The sequence below is a fragment of the Streptopelia decaocto genome (genome assembly GCF_964273445.1).
Source record: "Streptopelia decaocto genome assembly, chromosome: 1".
Classification (NCBI taxonomy): domain Eukaryota; kingdom Metazoa; phylum Chordata; class Aves; order Columbiformes; family Columbidae; genus Streptopelia; species Streptopelia decaocto.
This window is the reverse complement of record NC_138663.1, coordinates 182,399,126-182,420,788: the sequence shown is the minus strand read 5'-3', so window position 1 is coordinate 182,420,788 and position 21,663 is coordinate 182,399,126. Positions and strand designations below refer to the sequence as shown.

At 40.1% G+C, this 21,663-nt stretch overlaps 1 protein-coding gene across 7 annotated transcripts in view; it reads right to left on the bottom strand.

Annotated features, from left to right (window-relative positions):
* Window positions 1-21,663, bottom strand: part of FNDC3A (fibronectin type III domain containing 3A) — a 121,704-nt gene that overhangs the window by 25,370 nt on the left and 74,671 nt on the right. For all 7 annotated transcript variants that reach the window (XM_082054722.1, XM_082054725.1, XM_082054723.1 and 4 more), the window contains 7 exons: window positions 19,755-19,813; window positions 9,356-9,513; window positions 8,137-8,196; window positions 5,665-5,803; window positions 4,970-5,023; window positions 4,202-4,326; window positions 315-489 (listed from right to left, as the gene is read on the bottom strand). In XM_082054722.1, the coding sequence (XP_081910848.1) occupies window positions 315-489; window positions 4,202-4,326; window positions 4,970-5,023; window positions 5,665-5,803; window positions 8,137-8,196; window positions 9,356-9,513; window positions 19,755-19,813 (770 nt within the window). The remainder of the gene's footprint in view (window positions 1-314; window positions 490-4,201; window positions 4,327-4,969; window positions 5,024-5,664; window positions 5,804-8,136; window positions 8,197-9,355; window positions 9,514-19,754; window positions 19,814-21,663) is intronic.

The window sequence follows — 21,663 nt, the reverse complement described above, 5'->3', positions numbered from 1 at the left end:
CATCTGGGGAGACCACAATTCATGATGCAATTACTTTGATCCAGCTCTTGCAAGGTTTAACTTTCAGATGTAAATTCAGAAAGTTAAAAGTCTTTGTAGGACTGGGGCTTAATCATACTAATAACGATTACTGTCACAATAAAAAGGAGAAAGCTGTGTGGCTTGGTCACAGCAATGACAAGTCATTAGCTTAATTTCAGAAAACACAGTTCTTTGTAGACTATTCTATCAAAAGTAAACAGTTACACTTAATACAATAATGTATCAAACATTATAGTCTCTTTTCTTACTGAGAATAAGTATTGTAAACTTACTGAGTTTTCATCCTCCATCTCTAATATATATGAGATTCCTTCATCTGATGGTGTTCCTGAGGGTTTTGTCCACTGTAGGGATAACCAAGTAACTCCAGCATTCATCAGCAAAGGACTTGCTGGTGTTGTTGGGGCAGTGCCTGAGGTATGATACAGGACTTCTTCACTAAAATCACTGTTTAAAATAGACAGTATGTAAACTAACTAGACACAATAAAGAATACCTAGAAAAACATAATTCTTACTAAACACAGCTATGACAGTTTCTTGGACATGTGTGCAACTGGAAATTGCAAGGTGGTACATGCAGACGACTTGCCCATGAGTCTGTCAGTAACAAAACATTTGAACAAGGTTAACACTGAAAGATTCCTTTGTATAATATAATTACAATGTTTTGCTAATGAAAACATTTTGCTTTTTCATATTATGTTGTTCTAAAACAATAGAGCTCTATATGCAATAGTGTACTAATACCACAGTGTCCCTCCTATTCAAAATGAAAACATGAAGACATAAAAGCATATATGGGAAGACCTCAAAAAAAATGTTGCTTCCCAGGCAGCAATTATATGCTTCAAGTATCCAGTGAAGTACTAGTTTCTCTAGTGATTCAGAAAATAATAGAATAATAGCCTCATTTAATGTTAAGTTACTTTAAGAGCTGCCAATATGGAAGTCTTATTGCAGAACAAATGAAGCAGAGTGTACGCCAGACAGTCTCCTAACACAACTGTTAACCTTATCTGATGATGCTTAGATACGCCTTGAAGTGAAAATACAAAAAGTCACAAGAAAAGAACTACTGTGAAACAGAGGGGTGCAGAAGTCACAGGGACTACGCTTTCACAGATGGTCTGACATGTATCCAGCTAGATTCTAAAAAACACCCACCTGTTCTCAGCTGGCATTTATTTGGATATTTACTGCTTCTACATCAGAACTGAAGAAACACAGGCTTACGAGCTAGTTTTTTTACTGTATAAAACTAACATAAATCTAAGAGCTAGGCACTACCTTAGTAAACATCAGGAAGCCCTGAAAACAAAATTCCCTGTATGGCTTAAGCAACAGTATCAGTTAAATATCTCATGTGTCAGAACCTGACTTCTGAAAAATCTCAATATAAAGACATCTTGACTTCACTTTCTCTCTCACACAGCCTACGTTATAATAGAAAGCATGCAAAGAGGCTAGACAAATACTAGCTTTATTCACAACAGATTATTGAAGAAGTCACCTTACAAGGAGATATATGGTAAAAAACCCCACACCTTAAAACGATTTCATCTCTTTACTCGTCTGAATCACTCCAAAATGCACTGAAATCAACTAAGAGAGTTCAGTGATACTCACATTTGAATGACTCTTAAACAGTTCTCTTAGAAAGTACAGTAATGCTATCTATCTTTCAAATAGATTTTATTTTTCCAGGTTTTTTTTAGCCACTGTTTCATGTGCGGTTAGAATTAAACTTAGAAATATGAGTAACTCAAAGATAAAATATCTGTTCCTGTTGATAAAATCATTTAGACAACATTCTGTCTCCAGACGCCTAACGTTCTCAACATTCTTCATAAGGAATAATCAGGGACTCTACCCTGATAAATATTATTTCAAGAGACATCTTAATTAAATAATATCATAAAGACAATAAAGTGCATCTTTACAAGCCTATGAGATATTGATTTAAAAATCTATTTGGCATGATTTGTTTAAGAAGGGTACTTAACTGATCAGTGCCTTCTACCAGCTTACACTGCAGGCATCTGTAATATGTGCAGGTATTCCTGGACGGGGCATTTGCACTCCGAGGTAAAAGGGCAATAGGAAGACAACCTGAGCACTGGGCCCCGCTTAACTGCCAGCTCACTCCCTGTCTGTTTTGTCTAACAGTTCTAACCAAATCTCATCAAGACAAAGTCTGGGAGCAACTAAGAGAACAATTAATTCTAGAAACAAGCTGCAGAAGGCAGTAACATGATAAAGACTGTGTCAGAACACACTGAAAGTCTTTCTAGCCCACTACAGTGTTCTCTGATAGTGGCCCAATCATAGGAACTATGTCTATATTGCACTATATGCAATGCATTCGCACTCCCTATGCTTTACACCATCCTTTAACCCTGTCCAAGCAGGTGTTGCTCCCTCAAGCACCTCCTCGTGCCAGCTGAAGGACACACACACATCCTCTATTTCATGCTATAAAAACACCACTCTGGTGAGCTGCTGCACGATGCTCATATTTCAAACACTAAATTAAAAAAAAAGAAAAAAGCAAAATAGCAATTTTAGGCTGATGGGTAGAGAAGTCCTGCTTTTATGCCACACAGGACCTCAAGGTCCAAGTGCTACTAGGTAGTGTGGACACTGCCAGTCTTCTCTAGAGATGACAAGCCCTGGTAGCGAGATTATCAGACAGCTTTATTGCTTTGCCTGAAGACCAAGAAACATCCCTAAGAACTACTGCACACAGAAGCATAAGCATAACCTGAGAAACTGTTACTTATCAGTTTTTTTTCAAGTTCTTACTCATATATCTACTGAAGTCACATGTAATTTATTAAAAAAATTCTAAATACAGTATGGTGCTCTATGAATTCTGAAAAGTAGCAATTAAGAACCACATATCCTAAGCATTCAGAAGCTCTAGAACTTCAAAAGGATTCAGCAATACGGTAATATCATATTCTGTCCATTTCACAGGGTAACAGGAGACTAACAGACACCTTAGATAAAGGGACATACCTGGGCAATGGGACATGGCAGCAGAGAGCACAATACAGATACACCTACAGGTAGCAGGATGGGTTCTGCCAGACTTTGTCTTCCAACAGAGTTACTGACACCTCTTTAGGCTGTTCATCACTAAAACTCTAAATTTAAGGAGAGCTGGTAAGCCCTGGAAACTTGCTACACCAGCTTCAGGAGCTACCTTACAGCTAGCCCCATGTTGAACGTCCCTGGACCCAAGCGCAGCAGAGAGCGTGGCAGGAGGTGCCCTCTGCTCAGCACAACAGCAGCACGAGGACTGGATCATTTCAACTATTCCATTGTGGCCCTTCGGCTGAGTCGCTTATCTTTTAGCATGATCCCCAGAATTTTAGTAGAAGTGCTTATTACATCAGACACAAAAGCCTATTACAAGTATGAGCAGAAGAAAACACGTCCAAGGTAACAACTTCAGTGTAGATCTACAAAGACTGAAGCTAAAAGCCAGCACAGCCTGGGTTGATTTCACATGAGAGCAGCTGGGTTGTCTGTGCCATGCCTGTATTCCTCATTCTAGGGGCATTGTGTACAAATGTCTGAGCAGGCTGTTCAGGAAATGAGGCTGAGTCTGGGAGAAGTAGCTGCACTATCTGCTTCTAAGAGGGGCTGAGATTTGTAGCATTTCTATGGCAAGCACGCATATACCTAGTGGTTGTAGTATGTAGCCATATCATGCCTGGACAAAATGCATTATGCTGGGAATCAAAGAATAGCTGAGGTTGGAAGGGATTTCTGCAGGTCATCTTGTCTAACCTCCCATGCTCAAGCAGGGTCCAGTGGTTCACTGGACACAAGTAAACTGTAAACCAAACAATCCAGCCACATACTGTGATTAACTATGCAGTTGGACTAGATGATCCCTGTAGGTCCCTTTCCTGTGTGACCTACTCTATGTGAACCTGCTTTAGCAGGTGGCTTGGACTATATGATCTCCAGAGGTCCCTTCCAACCCCAACCATTCTGTGATTCTGTGATTCCAAATGAACTATTCTATATTCCAATTTATTCCAGCTGGACAGAAGACTTGTTTCTTTAAATGGCACCATATGTTTTTCCCAAACAAGCACACACACGCATATGCATTTCATATTTGTGTATATAATAGTAGTATTTACCTCATTCCCATGTCATTTTTGGCTGCTAGCCTAAAGGTGTACCCCATTGCTGGTGATAGTTTAGTAATCCTATACTGCTTCTGTTGGCCATAATAACACTGGCAAAACTCTCCATTTCCTTTTCCCTAAAAAGGAATTACATTAATCATATTATTCACCCTATTATATATGTGCCCATCAATTAAACTAACACAGAAACATGAAGTAAATTCATTAACTGAAACGAAATATAACTCAATCTCCCATATAGTGAGTTAGTAGTATATATATTTAGTAGGTAGCAGCGTATATGTAACTTTGTATACATATTGAATTAGAGGCTTTTTTCTTTCCTATCCACTTCCCAGCTCCACAGGGTTAGAAGGAAAAGCCATGAAACTTCTGCAGCTCTGCCATCTCAGGGCAGCTCTCCAGGTAGGGACTGGAAGATGCTTGCAGGGGTATAGCAAATCTGCCCCCTTTGTACAAAAGAAAGACTGTTACAGGAGAATGATCCTTCAGTGTCAGCTCTTGAGAGAAGTATTGGACTACAGGTGAAAAAAATACTTTTAAAAGTGGCAGAATAATGTAATTAGGAATTTCCTGTTATGTTATGTTCCCCAAGAAAAAATTTGGGCAATAACCATGATTTCATAATTACTTCAGGAATTGAATATTTCTCATATGCCTCTAGACAGAAGTCATAATTTTCATACCACTTGCTGTGCAGAGTCACATACAGCTACTTTAAAAAAACCCACAAAATTAAAAATAAAATAATTTGCTTACTTCGTCCCATTCTAAAAGGTAACTGTGGATTTTAGAACCATTATCACAAGATGCCTGCAACAGGAAAATAAGAAAATTAGAGCTCCAACTGGTTACAAGACCACTTAAGTAAAAAACGTACGTATAGGTCAAATTATGACACGATCAGTGCAGGGCAAATGATGCTCCCCTTATATGGGTGTTTCATTTGCGAAGACAGTCCTAGCTCAGTCTACATCCGATGAGTGTTTATCATGTTTCTGGTTTTGTTTTGTAACTTAGACCTCGAAAAAGTATTCTGGCAGCACTATAAAATGCTACAGAATTTTTCTGTGCAGCTAGATTGCAGGTCTGCTTAAATGTCAGTCTTTCCAGACCACTTCATTTGCTTTGTGCAAATAAGCTGATATTCAGTACAGAGAATGGGAATGGGTTCCACAGTACTGTAGAGGAAAGGAACTCAAACCACTGCCTTGCATTAGAGCTCAGTAACTTTATCTACAAAGGCTTCTTGCTTTTATGGGAATCTCTCTTTTTACTGAAGTCCGTATTTAACACAGTACACATACTGTACTGCTCAGTCACAGAACTGTGACTGAAACTAGTGCGTTTGACAAAAATTTTCCATTTCAACAAACTGGCATTTTATTGACAAATCTGAAACAATTATGAAGAGTTTAAAATATTTATTTCAAAAGTTTTAAAACAATTCTTACCTTCCACTGCAGAGTAAGAGAATTTTTGGTCCGATTAGTTATCCTAGGCAGATTTGGAGTATCAGGTTCACAACTCAATGTGGTAAAACTCTCTGCTTCTGAAGGGCTCCCCTTTACACAGTTGCATTCTACTTGGACTCTAAAGTAGAAAAGAGCCAATAACATTTTGCTTCAAAATCTGTACATACAGTTTCTAAAGAAAATTGAGTATTCAGAACTAAGTTGCTGCCCTGCTACCTCAATATTAAAACATCACTCTTATAAATAAAAACCGGTTGAAGCATCTTGGTCAATAGAAGTAATGCAAGAGTCCTTTGGATGTACGTCATTACCATCAGTCAGCTTTAGTCTCACAATTACATTTGAAATATGTCTGTTATTTGCTGTACTTTGGGAAATAATGGTAACATCTTGCAGGCTCATTATCTCTTGCAGACATATTAAATGGTATTATGAATAATTCTTCTGCAAGTACTTTCATCAGTTGAGCACAATGAAGCTGTTGATACATTTTCAGAGTACCTTCTGCGCTGCATCAAGACCTTGCTGAATCTGTTCACCCTGTCCTTTCCTTTAGGAAGGCTACAAATTAACTCTCCACGTACTTCAGAAGAGTGAATTCTTACTTCTGTCTTTAAGACAAATGTTTTTTCTAATAGCTTTTCTCCAAAATTAAGTACAGCATCATTATCTGGCCTCCCCCTGTGCTCTGCCACTGCACCCTCCTCAGCTGTTTGGCCATGCCTTGTCTCCTCCTTGGGTGAACCTGCACATTTACCTTCTTCTGATTCACCTGCTCCTTTAAGAGAAAAAAACAGAACCCTAAAACCATTTCCCTCCGATCACCGGCATAAGATGTAGGCTGTCTGCTTATGAAGATGTGAAAGTCCCTGTATTTTCTTGCTGCATGAACAGCAAGGAAATTTGGCTTTGCAGATTTCATGTACAGGGCAAGGGAAACATTTGAACAGTGACTAATATTGCACACAAAGCTGTTTGTCCTTGCATAGAGTTGCAAATATGTAATTAGTCAGTTATCTCTCTAGTTCAGTCTTTCTGGTTTTCATTGATTTTGGGCAGTGTCTGCACTGGCAGAATTTTGTTTAACTGCTAGTGCAGGAAGAGCTTAGATGGCCAAGTCATCTATGGCCATGCATTCTCTACAATGATCAGAACTAAGTAAGAAAGAGTTTGAATGTAGCCTGATAAAAAAAGGATGTAGATAGGAAAAAAAAGTCCTAGGTTCTGACCCTCCGTGCATTTTCAACTCAAACATCATTGGGTAAAGTGCATAAACACTACTAAAAATAGGAACAAAATCACAGGTAAACACTTGCATAGGAAGAGCTTTGCGTCAATTTATCATTCATCCTTCTCCTGAAGCTCTGCTGCAGGCCATATAGTGGCCCAAATTAAATGGTGTGTGATGAAGAACAGGACAACCTTCTTCTGCTTCTGCTTTGGCAATGAGGACAATACCCTGCAAAACAGCACCAGGAGGTACAGACCCCCTCACACCGACAACCAGGAATTTAGCTCTCCCATGTGAGCAAAAGCTAGTCAAAAGACACACACAACAGAAACCATCCTCCTACCCTCTGCTGATGTTGTAAAGCTCATGTGGAAAGAGGCACAGCTTTTCTGACTTGGATCCTTACTCAGACACACTTCTGTTCCCTGTGTTTCCTACTAGCTGCCTCTAAATTGGTTCCCTAGTCAGTCAGTACTCAGGAGTCTTGGGGTTCTCCAGGCAGTCATGAGAGGCAAATCCTTCACATACTGTATATTCAGTCATTTCTGAAGGTGCACGCTCCACTTGCAATTATTTCTTGAAAAGGCAGTACTTTTAGGGTGGCCTTCACAATGTTATGTATTTATAAACTTGTATTCATATCATTTGTTTTAAACCAAGAAATAAGACAACCCTCCAATATGTAAAAAACGAGGGAAGAAGAACACCTAACCACATCTTTCCAATCCTATGTTATTTCTTCAGTAGGACATAGTGAAACAGCAAATTCTGCTAGAAGGGCAGAATTACATTGAGCTGGGGGCCTATTTAGTAATGTATACGGGGTCAGATTCACTGGTCTGCTGAAGCAAAGTGAAAGCAGCATAACCCAACTCTCAGGTGGCCAGCGGTGAGCACATTCCTGGGCCAGGAACATCCCTCTGCCACTTCTGGGAAACTGAGAAAGCAAGTGACACCTGTGCTTGGCTCAAGGGACAGAAAAATGTCACTGTTCTGGCACGACATGAGAAGTAAAGAGCACAGATGCTGGATGAGGACGCATCGATCTTGTGTTCTCCAAAATGGACTGAGTGGTCGGCTAAGCCAAAGATGTTGATTTGTGACTGAAATGAGGGTGAGATGTGGTAAAGAATCTCTGAAGACTTAGGCAAATCCACAGATCCAATGAAACTTTTGAAACATTTGAACTGAATTTAATGAAGAGAGGAGGAGATACTCACTTTGCATGGTAATCAGTTGCTGGCCTGAGATCATTTACAGTAACTTTATTTTCTTCTCCACTGGAAAGAGATATGATTCGGCTTAATACACTGTTTCAGAATCCCATACATTTATAAAAAGGCATACATCATCTAACCCATCCACCTTCTAAGAAATAATTTGCTAACAGTTTGTTTCTGTTGCTAAATATAGTAAAGTGAAAATGCATTTATCTTTTAATTTTAGGGGCTTCTCGCATTTGATTCCTGTTGTTTTGCCCTGTTTTTTTGTTGTTGCTCTGTTTCTTTGTTTGAAGAACAATTATTTTCCTTTTTAGTCAGTAAGATCAGCTGCATGTGTAGGCATGTATTTTATTATACCAAAACCACTGAAGTACTGGGGCCTTCAGAAGCTCAGTTCAGCCCTGCAAAAAAAATTCCCTGAAACTATAAATGATGGCATATACCTACTTGTTAGAGCCCAGTAAATAGAAAAGTCACCTCAGTGACATCTAATAGTCTGCTTTTACTGACATCAGATTACATTAGCAAAACTCATTTCTTTTCCTGTAAGCTTCTAAGACAGGGATATCCAGCTTCTGTTTCATGTACTACTATGAAATCTGTAGAAGGTAACTAATATAAACTAGCTAAATACAAATATTTATAATTATCAGAGTGCTCATTACCCTTAATGGTAAATTTTGCTATATTTCTCCAAGTTGCAAAAGAATGATTGAAAACCATTGTATGAGGAATGAAACAATTGAAGAGTTTTGTTTTGCTGCTGCTAGAGGTGTGTTCTGTGTGAATCTGCTTACTTTATTTCATATCTTAAGACTGTCTCTTACCAAGAGCATTTTCAGGGAAGGGAGGGATAAATGTATTGGGAGCAGAAGCATGTGCTGAGGTAAATACAAATAAAATTTGTGTTTCTCACTACCTGTATACCTCACTAACTGAGAACCCATAATTTCTAGTGCAGCTGGTTGAAATGCAGCTAAGTTATATTAAAACGTACTTCTAACATGTAAGAACAAAGTTTCTAAATTCTAATTGATTCTGGAGGCTTCACTATTAAAACAGAACCAACTTTACTGAAAAAGTAGTTTGTTTCTAAAGAGAAGTTGCACAAAACTGCTAATTACTTAAATCTCTGGACAACAGGGAGATTTTTAAAGAGGTTTTAAGCCACATAATTCAATACAACAGCAATTAAATTAAAATAATGAATACATACACATATACAGTTTTGTACTTTCCATCTTTTCCGGTATTTGAAATCAGTACTTCATAAGTATAAACATCTGGTATGTCATTCTTGTCAGCATCTTCTCTGGTATCACTGGATGGAGGGGACCACATAAGCAGTGCTGTTCTTGCCTGAATGTCTGACACCTGTAGAAATACAACTTTGAGACCTCTGCCATTTAAACACTGTTGTATATAAATGTTGCTTTGCCACATAGGACCAAATAAAAGAGAAGAAAATCATATAGCATTAGCATATTAGAGCATTTATACTAATAGCTGCTAATTAGTTTTTACAGATGAAATCCATCTGGAAATCTAAGAAATTTCGTGAGAAAACTGCAATCCTAGGATGCAGGGCTGAGTGCAAGCAAACTTCAAAGTAATGAATGCCACCTAGTGGGCTACATAAAAATTACTGTATCATTTATGATGGCGAGCACATATTGTGAGTCAGTCATTTTAGTAAATGACAATGTTTCAGACTTCTTTTTTTTCATGACCGGTACTATAATTTTTTTTTAATACCTTCTTGCTGACTTTGTTATGAAATATATTAAATATATAGAAGCTCAGGAATTTCTCAAAAATGCCTGGCATTACTGTAGCAGGTACATAAACAAACTCAGCTTTGGGCATTTAATTATGAGTGCGACAAGTAGACTCTCCCACTAGATTAGAACCTATTTGGTTAACTACCCAGCATTTTTTTTTTTAAATCAGAATATTAATAGGGATACAATTACCTGAGGCTCTAACCTAGTACTCTATTAGCCAACACAATATTAGAACATATATTTTGACCTCAGGCATGCTCACAACGTACATGTGTATATACATACATATATATGGGCAACAACCTAAAGAACTCCCATGGTGGCGTTTGCCTGCACAGCCCACCCTTTACAGAAAGGCCTGGCTAACAGCAGTTGCAGTGACAGAAATATGAACATAAACTGTGTGTGAATGCAATACCTCCCACTGTCTGAGAAGCGTTTGCCCCTGCAGACTCATTGTGCTGAAGACAGTGACCCACCAGTGGGGAATTACAAAGACACTTCTGAAACGAGGAAGGAATCAGCTTCAGAAGAATAAAAGCACTATGAAAATTCATGACAGGGATAAAAGATGCTGGAGCCCATTGGAGAAATGATCAAAACTCAACCCGACAACGCAAGAAACCACCCTGCCAGCATTGCTGCCTCCATCCACCCTCCCCGTCGGATGCCACGACAGCTGCAGCCCAGCTGGTGCGACAGCAGTTTGGGAGGGAGCAGGCAGGGACCCACAGCTGGGGTGGGCACATGCGACCTGCTGAGGAGCTTTCTCACCAGCGTGTGCATTAGCAGACTGCAGGGAACAACATGTTTTAGGAAACAAGACAGTTACAGACAAAAGTAAAGCACCCACTTCTCCCCCTGAAGATGTGCAGTTTTGGGAGCACCCACACTCCCAGAAGAGCAAGGGGCTGGGGATGCTCATATTTCTGTAGGTGAGTGCATGGGTGTGTGCATGTGATTACAAATTTTTAGAATCCATTACAGAAGGAACTCTAAATATTTGTGGGTATTTATTAATATTGAAAGTCTGCCATTGTGGTTTATGTGTTGCACCTACTATTTCCAATCATTTCATAACAAAATAGAAAACACACGATATGGAATTAGTAGTTTTACAACATAACTGTAACATATATCTATTTTGGGAATTGTTGCTTTTGGAATTCTATTACCAGAGTACCAGAATTAAAACACTATCTTCACAACTAGAGCTCTTAAATTGATATCTACTGAACCAAAAACCTGAAAGGGTCAACTTCAAGAATGAAGAGGAGGAAGAAACTTATTGATAATAGTAGGAAAATTAAAGTAGGAAAAGTAGGAAAATTAAAAAGTAGGAAAATTAAACAAGATGAATGTCAATGTCTTGAAAATAATGTCACTAAGCCCTTACATGCTAACAGGACTGTACATCACGTCCTGAAATAGATCTAATACTAGCAAGATTACCCACTGAAGTTCTTGGAAAAACAATTCAAAGTTTGGCAAGAGAAATTCCACTATGATCTTGATGCGGTCACAAACTCCACTAATACTAACTACAATCACCTCAGTACAATTCTACCATTTCTGAAAGTCTTCAGAGTTGTGGGAAGCATCTGGGGTGGTAGAAGCTCAGACAATCTTAGTCCCACCCTCCTGGGCTGCAGAAAAATGGCAGGGCACACAGAAGAAAATGAGTGCAGCTTCCTGAAGGACTACTATGCTTCAGGAGTAGTAGGTCCACTGTAAGATTATCTATTCCTATGTTTAGCTACCTTATTTTTTGTGGACAAGGGAAGAGGTACAGACATCATCTATCTGGACTTCTGTAAGGCCTTTTGACATGGTCCCCCACAGCATCCTTCTCTCTATATCGGAGAAATATGGATTTGATGGGTAGACTGTTCAGTGGATGAGGAACTGGTTGGATAGTTGCATACAGAGGGTAGTGGTCAATGGCTCAATGTCCAGATGGACATCAGTGACAAGTGGTGTCCCTCAGGGGTCCATACTGGGACCAGTACTGTGTAATAACTTCATCAGTGACACAGACAGTGCACTCTCAGCAAGTCTGTGGATGACACAAAGCTGAGTGGTGCAGCTGACATGCTGAGGGACAGGATGCCATCCAGAGGGACCTGGACAAGCTCGAGAAGTGGGCCCATGCAAACCTCATGAGGTTCAACAAGGCCAAGTGCAAGGTCCTACATCTGAGTCAGGGCAACCCCCAATATCAACAGAGGCTGGGAGATGAAGGGATTGAGAGCAGGCCTGTGAAGAAGGACTTGGGGGCACTGGGGGATGAAAAATTGGGCATGAGCCGGCAATGTGTGCTCACAGCCCAGAAAGCCAATTGTATTTTGGGCTGCAACAAAAGCAGTGTGGGCAGCAGGTCAAGGAAGGTGATTCTGCCCCTCTGCTCTGGTGAGACCCCGCTTGGAGTCCTGTGTCCAGCTCTGGAGCCTCAGTACAGGAAAGACAGGGACCTGTTGGAGAGGGGCCAGAGGAGGGGCATGAAATGATCAGAGGGCTGGAACAGCTCTGCTGTGAGGACAGGCTGAGAGAGCTGGGGCTGTTCAGCCTGGAGAAAAGAAGGCTCCAGGAAGACCTTATTGCAGCTTTTCAACACTTCAAGGGGGCTTATATGAAAAACATGGGCAGATTTTTTAGCAGGGCCTGTTGCAACAGGACAATGGATAATGATTTTAAACTAAAAGAGGGTAGACTTAGACTAGATACAAAGAGGGTATCAAAACACTGGCCCAGGTTGCCCACAGAGGTGGTTGATGCCCCATCCCTGGAGACATTCCAGGCCAGGCTGGATGGGGCTCTGAGCAACCTGATCTAGTTGAAGATGTCCCTGCTCATTGCAGGGGGTTGGACTCGATGACATTTAAAGGTCCCTTCCAACCCAAACTATTCTGTGATTCCACGATTTTTAAGAGTTGGAAATTTTTCCTTAATATCCAGGCAGCATTTCTCTTATTACCAGCTAAGCCTACCTGCCCTAGCCACCATGGTGTTGAACATTAGATCTTCTCTTCCTTTCTGCAATTGTTTCTTATGTATCTGAAGACTGTTAGCATTTGTTTCTCACCTCACTTACCCAAACCTCCAATCATTCTGACTGTTTTCCCTGCCTCCTACTGTTTCATTTTCTTTAGTGCTTTCTCCAGAACTGCACAAAACATCCCACCTAATGCTTTACTAACGTCAAACTGCAGACTTGACAGATTACATTTCTCTTCATACATCTTAGTTCATCTACTTTTACACTGGAGAAGTAATGCAGTTGGTATGAGTGAAAGGTGGCATTACATCTTATTGGAACGTTAAAAGATCAAAGGTCTCAACTGTTCACTAGACAGAGAATAGGAAGAGTGGGAGATTAAAGGCAACATTACAGAGTAACAGACAACTCAGAGGGCTTTGACAAGTAAAATGAAACCCACAGTATTAGTGGAAATCATTATATACCAACAAGTATAAACAGAGAACAGGGTGAGATGTTCTTTAAGTCTCTGGCTGGATGAAAAATTGTTATCCTGAGTTACTCCCCCAGGGCTATGTTTGTTGTTCAACTCACAAAAACCTTCCATAAGACTTCTACAATAACAGATGACAACTGTTAGCACAGTAACTATAACACAATGAAGCAGTATTTTGTACCAAACTAAAAATGAGAGACTATGTAGGTTGTTCTCGTTGTTTTACTTTGTGTAATCAGAGTTATGTGACTAAAGAATATTATGAAGAGCTGAAGCTTTGCTGTGGTCAGTTTGCCAAAGCTTAAAAGCAACAGTCAGTGGAACTGAACTTGATCAGAAATGCAAACTGAAAAGTATTTGAAGAAGCTGGGAATTAAGGACAACCTTATGGTACATAAAAGTTGTAATGTACAAAAGCTATAAAATCCTGTATACGTACATGCACACACATGCCTATGGGGAAAAGGAATACATGTTAGCCAGGAAGCTACAGTTTAACAGAATGTATAGGAGAACTTAAAAGAGTCGATGAAACAAAAACAGGCAATAAGATTAAACACAAAAATATATTAAAAGAAAAAAATCTATCAGGAAATCTCAAAGTCAGGCACTGCTCTGTTACTGGTGGATGTAGAAGTTAAAACTGCAAAATGTAACATGAGAAAGAAAAAAAACCATTTAACAGTCATTTCCATCCCGCATTTGCAACAAGTCAGAAATCCATATCCATCTCATGTAACCCTGTTGCTGGACCAGAAAATTTACAACCCACACCAGTCACTGGCACCATAGATGGTATCCCATGAAACTAGGTGGTCTGCAATAAACCAGGTAGTCAGGTTAAACCACTGGTTCCCTGCCAGCAATGTACACTCACATTAAACCAGGAAGCTCCAAGAAACGAAGCCTAAACTAGTAAGCTCTGCTGAGGAGCACCTGGGAGTGAATGACTTATGGAATAAGTGTTAAGAGGCAGGTACCGAAGGACCTACGAGAAGGTGCTCATGGGTAGAAGAACAGAACCGAAGTTAAAACACTTAACTCTCTGGCAGGTATAAATACTGGAAATAATTTCCAACCCTGTCCCTCAAACACCTGAATCCCCCTGAAGGTGCTACATTCTTCATTTCTGCAAACCCAGAGAATGGGGTGGGGAACTGTGGGGTCCACAGAAATACAGCTTGTGTGTGAGGGGTCAGTAAAGAAGAGAGGTAGTAGGAGTGGGACTGAGTAATATAAAGGTTTTTCTCCTGGACCTACACTATATATGATGGTACATATTCTATAAAGTTCTGGAGCTTTTCAGTAAATTCACCTATAGGTGTATGAGTATTTTCAACAACTCTCAGTTGCTTAAAAAAAATACATAAAATAAATCACAGCCGCAAGCACTGACAAGAGAGAATCAGAGAATGTAATTTAAGTCCCTTTCAACTAATTTATAAAACATTTGGTACTGCTTTTCAGACTCAACTTCCAGCTAAGAGAATGATTCTTAAAGACAAGACTAGGTCCAGCTATATTCCTCCTCAAAAGACTATTAATAAGGGACAGAGTGAAGTGCATCACATTCTAAAAGCCCAGAAGCATACACAGAATATGCACAAACCACAAAACATTATGCCCTCCCAACGGACTTACACGCTATGTAACCAGCCCTCAAATTCTGAGTTCCTATCGTCTCTCATTATTAAATACTCAGCCTTCTGCTTTTGATTTTGATTTGCTTTTGATTTTTTAGGTCCCCTTCTGTTCTGCTTTCTTTGTTATTTGGTGAATGGACATGACAGCTGGTGGACATGAGGACTCAGCATGGTGCAATCTGCAGAACCACTCCAACTTGCATCTGGGTACAGACAGTTTAAGACCTCCCTAAGGAGAAGAGTCATCTGGTGGCAGTGCTGCATTACCAACTTGACTTAACAGTGCCATGTATGAAAGAATAGGGGATCCATACATGGAAAAGTTTAAGAAAATGAGAACATGTTCGTAAAAACGTCTAATGGGAGCCTGGAGGCAGCAAAGCTGATGTGCCCATATTGCATAGAATTGAAAGAGCTATGTGAATGCAGGCACACCATGGAGCCCAGCACCTGATTTAGACGTAGGTACCCTGGACGTGGGCACTAAGACAAAGGACAGTCCAGGACAGGCCACAGTCTTCAGCACTACTCTGGGTTTTTGGGAGCAGGAGATGGTACAATGGACACTGCACTGAACAGCACCTGTGTGATTATCCGACCATCTGATCACCACCACAGCCAGTACCCAGTATCGCCTGTGCCAGCACTGAAGTTCAACCAGGGACCAGGTTGTTGATGATCCATCCAGAGCAGCATCATGGCACAATCCCCACAAAGAATGCTTCAAGCAAAACATTAATCCAAAACCTACAGGGATATTTCTGATGAGAACTAAAACCAGAAGGTGTGATAAAACACAATCTCCTGTTTCACTTGTGGGAGGGTGAGGAAAATGTTTCCTTGGAGAAACTGTGGGAGGGTTGCTTCTCATCCTGCAAGGCCTAAGTAGGTAACACAGCTTCCCTTTCTCTTATCATAATCACACTCCCGAAGGCTGCAACATCAGCCAGTCTTCCACCCACCCACAGCCCTGACAGTCCCTTGCCTTTGCAAAACATAAGCCTCTCTCTGTTGTGCTGGAAGTTTGGCTTTTTGCCTTGTGTACGCTGTCTAGTCTGTAACAGACTACCACTGTCTAAGCCTGTGATGTCTTCTGAGGTCTGCAAAGAGATCACTTGTAGGCACACAGCTACATGCAGTGACATTCAAGTAAGGGCATAGTAGGGAGGGCAGGTAGTGTGCTTGCCTAAAAGGCATGGATGGTTGAGTGTTAAAAGTTGGAAGGAAGAAAAAGAAAACAAGACAGTCATGACACTTCATTGCCTTTTCATAAGTCATTAGCAGCACAGCAGAAGACACCACCTATTGATCACACTTCTCACAGTCTCACTCTAACCACCCCAGGACACTCAGAGTTCTCATTCTCCTTGGCAATGCAGTTCCTGGTGACAGTCCCAGACTGGGACAGCATCCTGTAAGCCCTGACCTCCAGAGGATGGTGCACACTTCTGGTAGCAAACCGGTCCCTCTACTTCCAGTCAGGACAGAAAGGATCATCCACATTCTCACCAAGTTAAGAAGGGCATAGCAGGTACTCATGATGTGAGGGCTGCTGAGAACGCTGGTGTCCAGCATGCCCCAGTGAAAGCACCTTGCAGTAGGTTAACCTTGCAGCAAAATTTGTTTCTTCATCCATTCTGATGCAGTACATGGCTAAACTAGGCACATACACCCTTGCTGGGACAGACTCTCATAACTCAGAGTCAAAAGGGATCAAAGACACCCACTCCTTCAGCTGCTTAGGCCTGATCCATTCCCAAAGCACAAATGTTTTGCACAGTGAATGGCAGGGACCATACAGAAAGAACAGTATGTTGCTGTGTTTAAAAAAAAGAAAAAAAAAATACACCCCAAAAACCCTACCAAAGGTGATTGTAATCTTAAACACAATGGACCAGCATTAATATGAAATCTTTCCTGTTTCACTTTGAGAACAGAATTCTTCTAACAGGATTTTGATGCTTATTTTCCTAGAATATGTGTGTATATACATTATTTCTATTATATATATATACATATCTAATAGGAAATTACTCCCTTAAATTCCTTCTAGCATCATCCTACAGCAAGCCTGGAGCCTTTATATCCACTGCACAAGTCTCCACTGCTTGACCTAACAATGATAGCTATAGGTGTTTGCTAACATCTGTGGAATTGAGATGCACATCTGGGCAGTGAAACAACAGGCAGCAAAACAAAACCTCTGCTGGTAGGACTTTCACAGGTACTTGCTGTCAAAAGAAAGATGAGATGTGGGAAAGCTGGATTATGTGCCAGTTCCTGGGTAAAGATCGGTGCTATCAGATGTAGACTTACGTTCATTTCTTAAAGCCATAACCCCTTCTGACCCTTTTTCTCCTGCTGGTCCTAATCAAAGGTTCTTGATTTCACTCAGTAGTCCCTGTTTACTCCATCCCAGACTTCTGCCCTTTAGTCTCTCAAAAAAGTTCTGGTATACTTGTCTCACTCATCTTCATCTTTCTCAGGCAGTTTCTGTCTCCTGCTACTACTGCCCACTATCCCCACCACTTGTCTTACTAACAAGACATTCAGACTCCCGTCACCCTTTCATTATCAGTCTGCTTGTAAAAATAACAAACAGAAAAGGTATTTGCTCTCCATCTTGTTCTTCCAATAGTTCACACCTAATATTCTGTTTGTTCCTGGTCTCATTTTCTTATTTTACACTCCTCACCTATTATATTTCAGGATCCTTCAAGTCTTGGTTGCCCTTCAGACCTGGGCTCCCTGTCAGAGCTGTCTCTTCTCTCCCTTCCTTTCTCTCTCACACCTTAATCTCCCTAAGCTTTCTTTTCAGTCTCAGTTTCTTCTCCAAAAATGGTTTCTATTGGCACTCCATTAGTTCCAATTGCCACGGCCATCTTGTTAAGATCTACTGAACTTGACTGTCCCAGCTACTATCTATACCACAGCAGCAGCTAGGATCAGCTAACTCCTCTCCATTTCTTCATCTCAGCCCTCTCAACCATTTCTTACAGCATGTGATTCAGACAGATCCTGGCTCCATGCTGCTTAGCCACAAAAGACACAGGGGCACTGAAGACACGTTAACCTATTTTGATGCTTGGACACAGCAGGACACCAAGTATTCAGGAGTTCCTCTGTAATTACAATTACAACCCCTCCTCGGCCCTTGGAGCACCATAGAATCACAGGATGTTTGAGGCTGAAAGGGACCTCTGGAGGTCCAACCCCCTTGCTCAAGTGGGGTCACCTAAAGCCAGCTGTCCAGAACCACATCCAGACAGCTTTTCAATATCTCCAAAAAGGGATTCTTCACAAACTCGCTGGGCAACCTGGGCCGGTGTTCAGTAATCCTCACAGTAAAAAAGTGTCCCCTGATGTTTACAGGGAACCTCCTGTGTTTCAGCTTGTGCCCGTTGTCTCTGGTTCTGATGCTGAGCACACCGAAAAGGGCCTTACTCCATTCTCTTTGCACTCGGCCTGCAGATATCTATACGCACTGATAAGCTCCCCCCAAGTCTTCTCTTTTCCAGGCTAAACAGTCCCAGCTCTCAGCCTCTCCTCACTGGGCTGAGGAGCTAAAACTGGGACCATGTTGTCTGGGTGGTGAAAGGTAGAAGTTATGTAGCTGACAAACGAAAATGCTGAAAGTCCAATGATCATCTGAGCCTCTTTCGTTCTTCATCATCTTTTCTCTGTATGTCCTTCCTTCCATAAAACTTTTATCTTCTTTATTGGTTATGTGAAGAGCATGTGTGGTGTGGTAAGCTGAGGACAAAGGATGGAAAGCAGCGTGCCTGATTATGGGGGAAGCAACTGACCAGACAAACCCATGGCAAGCTCCTCCTGGAGCTTCAGTTGCATGGACTTTTTGTAGCTTGTAATAGGGAACACAGACTGTTTTTACTCAAGCTGGTGGACTGAGGTGCAGATTTTTGGAAAAGCTGTGCAAATCCTCAAAGAAGGCTTAGGACCAGGGAAGGTCCAGATGATAAAAGAACACAAGTCTGTTCTAAAATGAAACAAACTGCTACCTTTGGCAACAGTGTTTTACAGATTCTCTACACACAGGTTACTAATTACAGTTCTACAAACTGAAAAGAAATTAGTAGATTTTTCAAGCAAGTCAGTCAGAAGCCCTTTGCTGACCGTCACTTTCCTTGGTGAATTTTGTCTCTCTTCCCTGGAAGTGTCAGAGATTCTTGGAGAAATCTGCCATAGTTTTTCTTTACTTTTCAAATAACACCTAATTTTTGGTGGGGATTGCAAAACCTCAGGAGGATTCTCTTATGCCTACAGATACCTGGTGTGTAAAATTGTTTCCTGAACAGTTAAAACTAAACAATGTTACAGGGAATTGAGAACAGATTTTACAGTAAGAGATGATGTTAGCCATCATCTTATGTTAAGCATCATCATTATGTTACTGGCAACATTACAAGCTCTTTCTATTTATATTTTTTATAATTATTTTAATGCTGAGATTTCACAGTGGCCAAGAAGACGAATGCCATTAAAAAAAAAAGTATCAAGACACAATTCTAGCTTCATAAATGTTAATATACTGAAAATTACTCTGGTCATTTATGTTTCAGTGACTGGAAACTACGTGAGTTTTCTTTAGTGCAGGAAGTTAAAGCTCATTTAAACTTTGAGAGAGAGAAGGAGGTGTAACTGTATAAACTAGCAACAGATAACTTGGGATTTTATGGAAAGTCTTATTTACTTACCACTGGCTTGGCTATATTAGAAAGAAGTGCTTCAAGTGCTTTTGTTTCTTCATCCTTTTCTTAAAAAACAAAATCCAAACAAATAAAAAGTACCTATGAATATTGTTCAGTGACTTTACAGTGAAGTAGCTCTTCAAACTCAACAACTGTGCATAAAGTACATATAAAATAGAACACCTTGATAACTTGCATGCATCTAGAGCAACAAAAAAGCTCCCAAAGAAGCTGTTAATATAAAACTATTTCTAAATCTGTTCTATGATTAAATGGAATACAGAAAGCCCAGTTATCTTTTATTAATGCATAACTTTAAACAAACTACTGCTCTGAAGAACTTAAGCTGAGATATTTTCTGTAGATTTCGGGTGTAGATGCAGTCAAGTTACAGTACTTTAAATATGTTATTACACATCATGTGGAAGATTGCTGGGAACACTGTTGGCCTCCCTCAATTGCAAGGGCAAACCTTGGCTTAGCCTTTGGTTGCATCTCAGGGAAAGACTCTAAGGTGTTTTGGTTCAGCTGAAGGAAGGTATAGCTGAGCTTTATCGAGGAATCATTAAGTTTATGGAAAGAGTTTTATGTGCTTTTTCTCACACAATATTAAAATTTTATTATCTCAGCAGTGTAAGTGAACAAGCTACTCAGTTTTGAAGGTGTGGCCAGGCATTTTTAATTCATTTAACTTGCCTTAAACTCTAAAGAAAAATGAAATAAAAACAAAGCCTGATAAAATTATTAAAAAAAAAATGTCAAATCTTTTTAGAACTTCATATTTCTACATTTCTACTAATTTAATGCATTTCTGACTTCTGTTTGTTATCACAAATCTAAATTACTGTACATATTTATCTGAAATGTCCCCTGAAATAAATAATTTTGAAAAGTAGACTCTTCAATTTTTCATATACATTACTTCTAAGGAACAATTAATATAATTTTCATAACACATGTAAACAGCAGTACATTTTATCACCTGTGCCTTGGTAAAGTTAGCTCACAGATAAATGCCAAGTAACAAAAAGTAACCTGAAGCCAAGACAAATGCCACTCTGGAACTACAGTGACAAGTATTCATTCAAGTCTGAAGCAACAGTTCCTAACTTCGGAATTCTGGTTGTATCTCAAAGGTGTTCCTTGGCACTAAACTTTCACAGGATATCATCTACACAGGTTTTTAAACAGCTTTTTTAGGTTGAGATTTCCTGGTCTTAGTCTGACTCGCTTCCTTCACATTCCTCTGGTCTACAGCAGCCTAATACACATGGGTGAAAAATCATCACCTCAAAGCAAATTTCAATGAGTTAAGAAAATCATGGTTTATTTCCCTCAGCATCAGTAGTTACAACTCTCTGTTCTGAGAAAATAGTACTTGGCTGACCACAAGTCTCTGACGTCGAGTTCTGAAGCTGAAGTGCTACGCCAGTGACCTGAAAGTTGCACAGTGACATCATCAGATTTGATGACTGTATGACCAAGACTGAGTGAATTCAGTCTATTTATGGTGAAATGAAGTTATTAATAATAAAGACACTCCCTATGGCAGTGTCTTACAGAACAAGAACTCAAATGGACCAGCGTGAGGACCAGTCTTTTGCTACAAGGGCCTCCAATAATGAGTTGGTAGGGACAGGCATTATGTGAATTTCATATAACAAGAGTATCTCTTTTACAAAATATTCCTCTTCAACCAGTTGAATGTAGGTTTCCTGTATCAGATACCTGGTTCCTTCCATGTTTTCTGCAATATCAAGCAGGCCATCAATATTCAGTGATTCCTCAAAATGTAAGCACCAGTAACTCTGGATAAAGCACAGATTTTCTTTAAACAGTGTTATTAAGTATGACTAATAAGATCTGCTCAAATCTACATGGAGACTTGCAGTCAGTAGTTTCGTTCTCTTAGGTC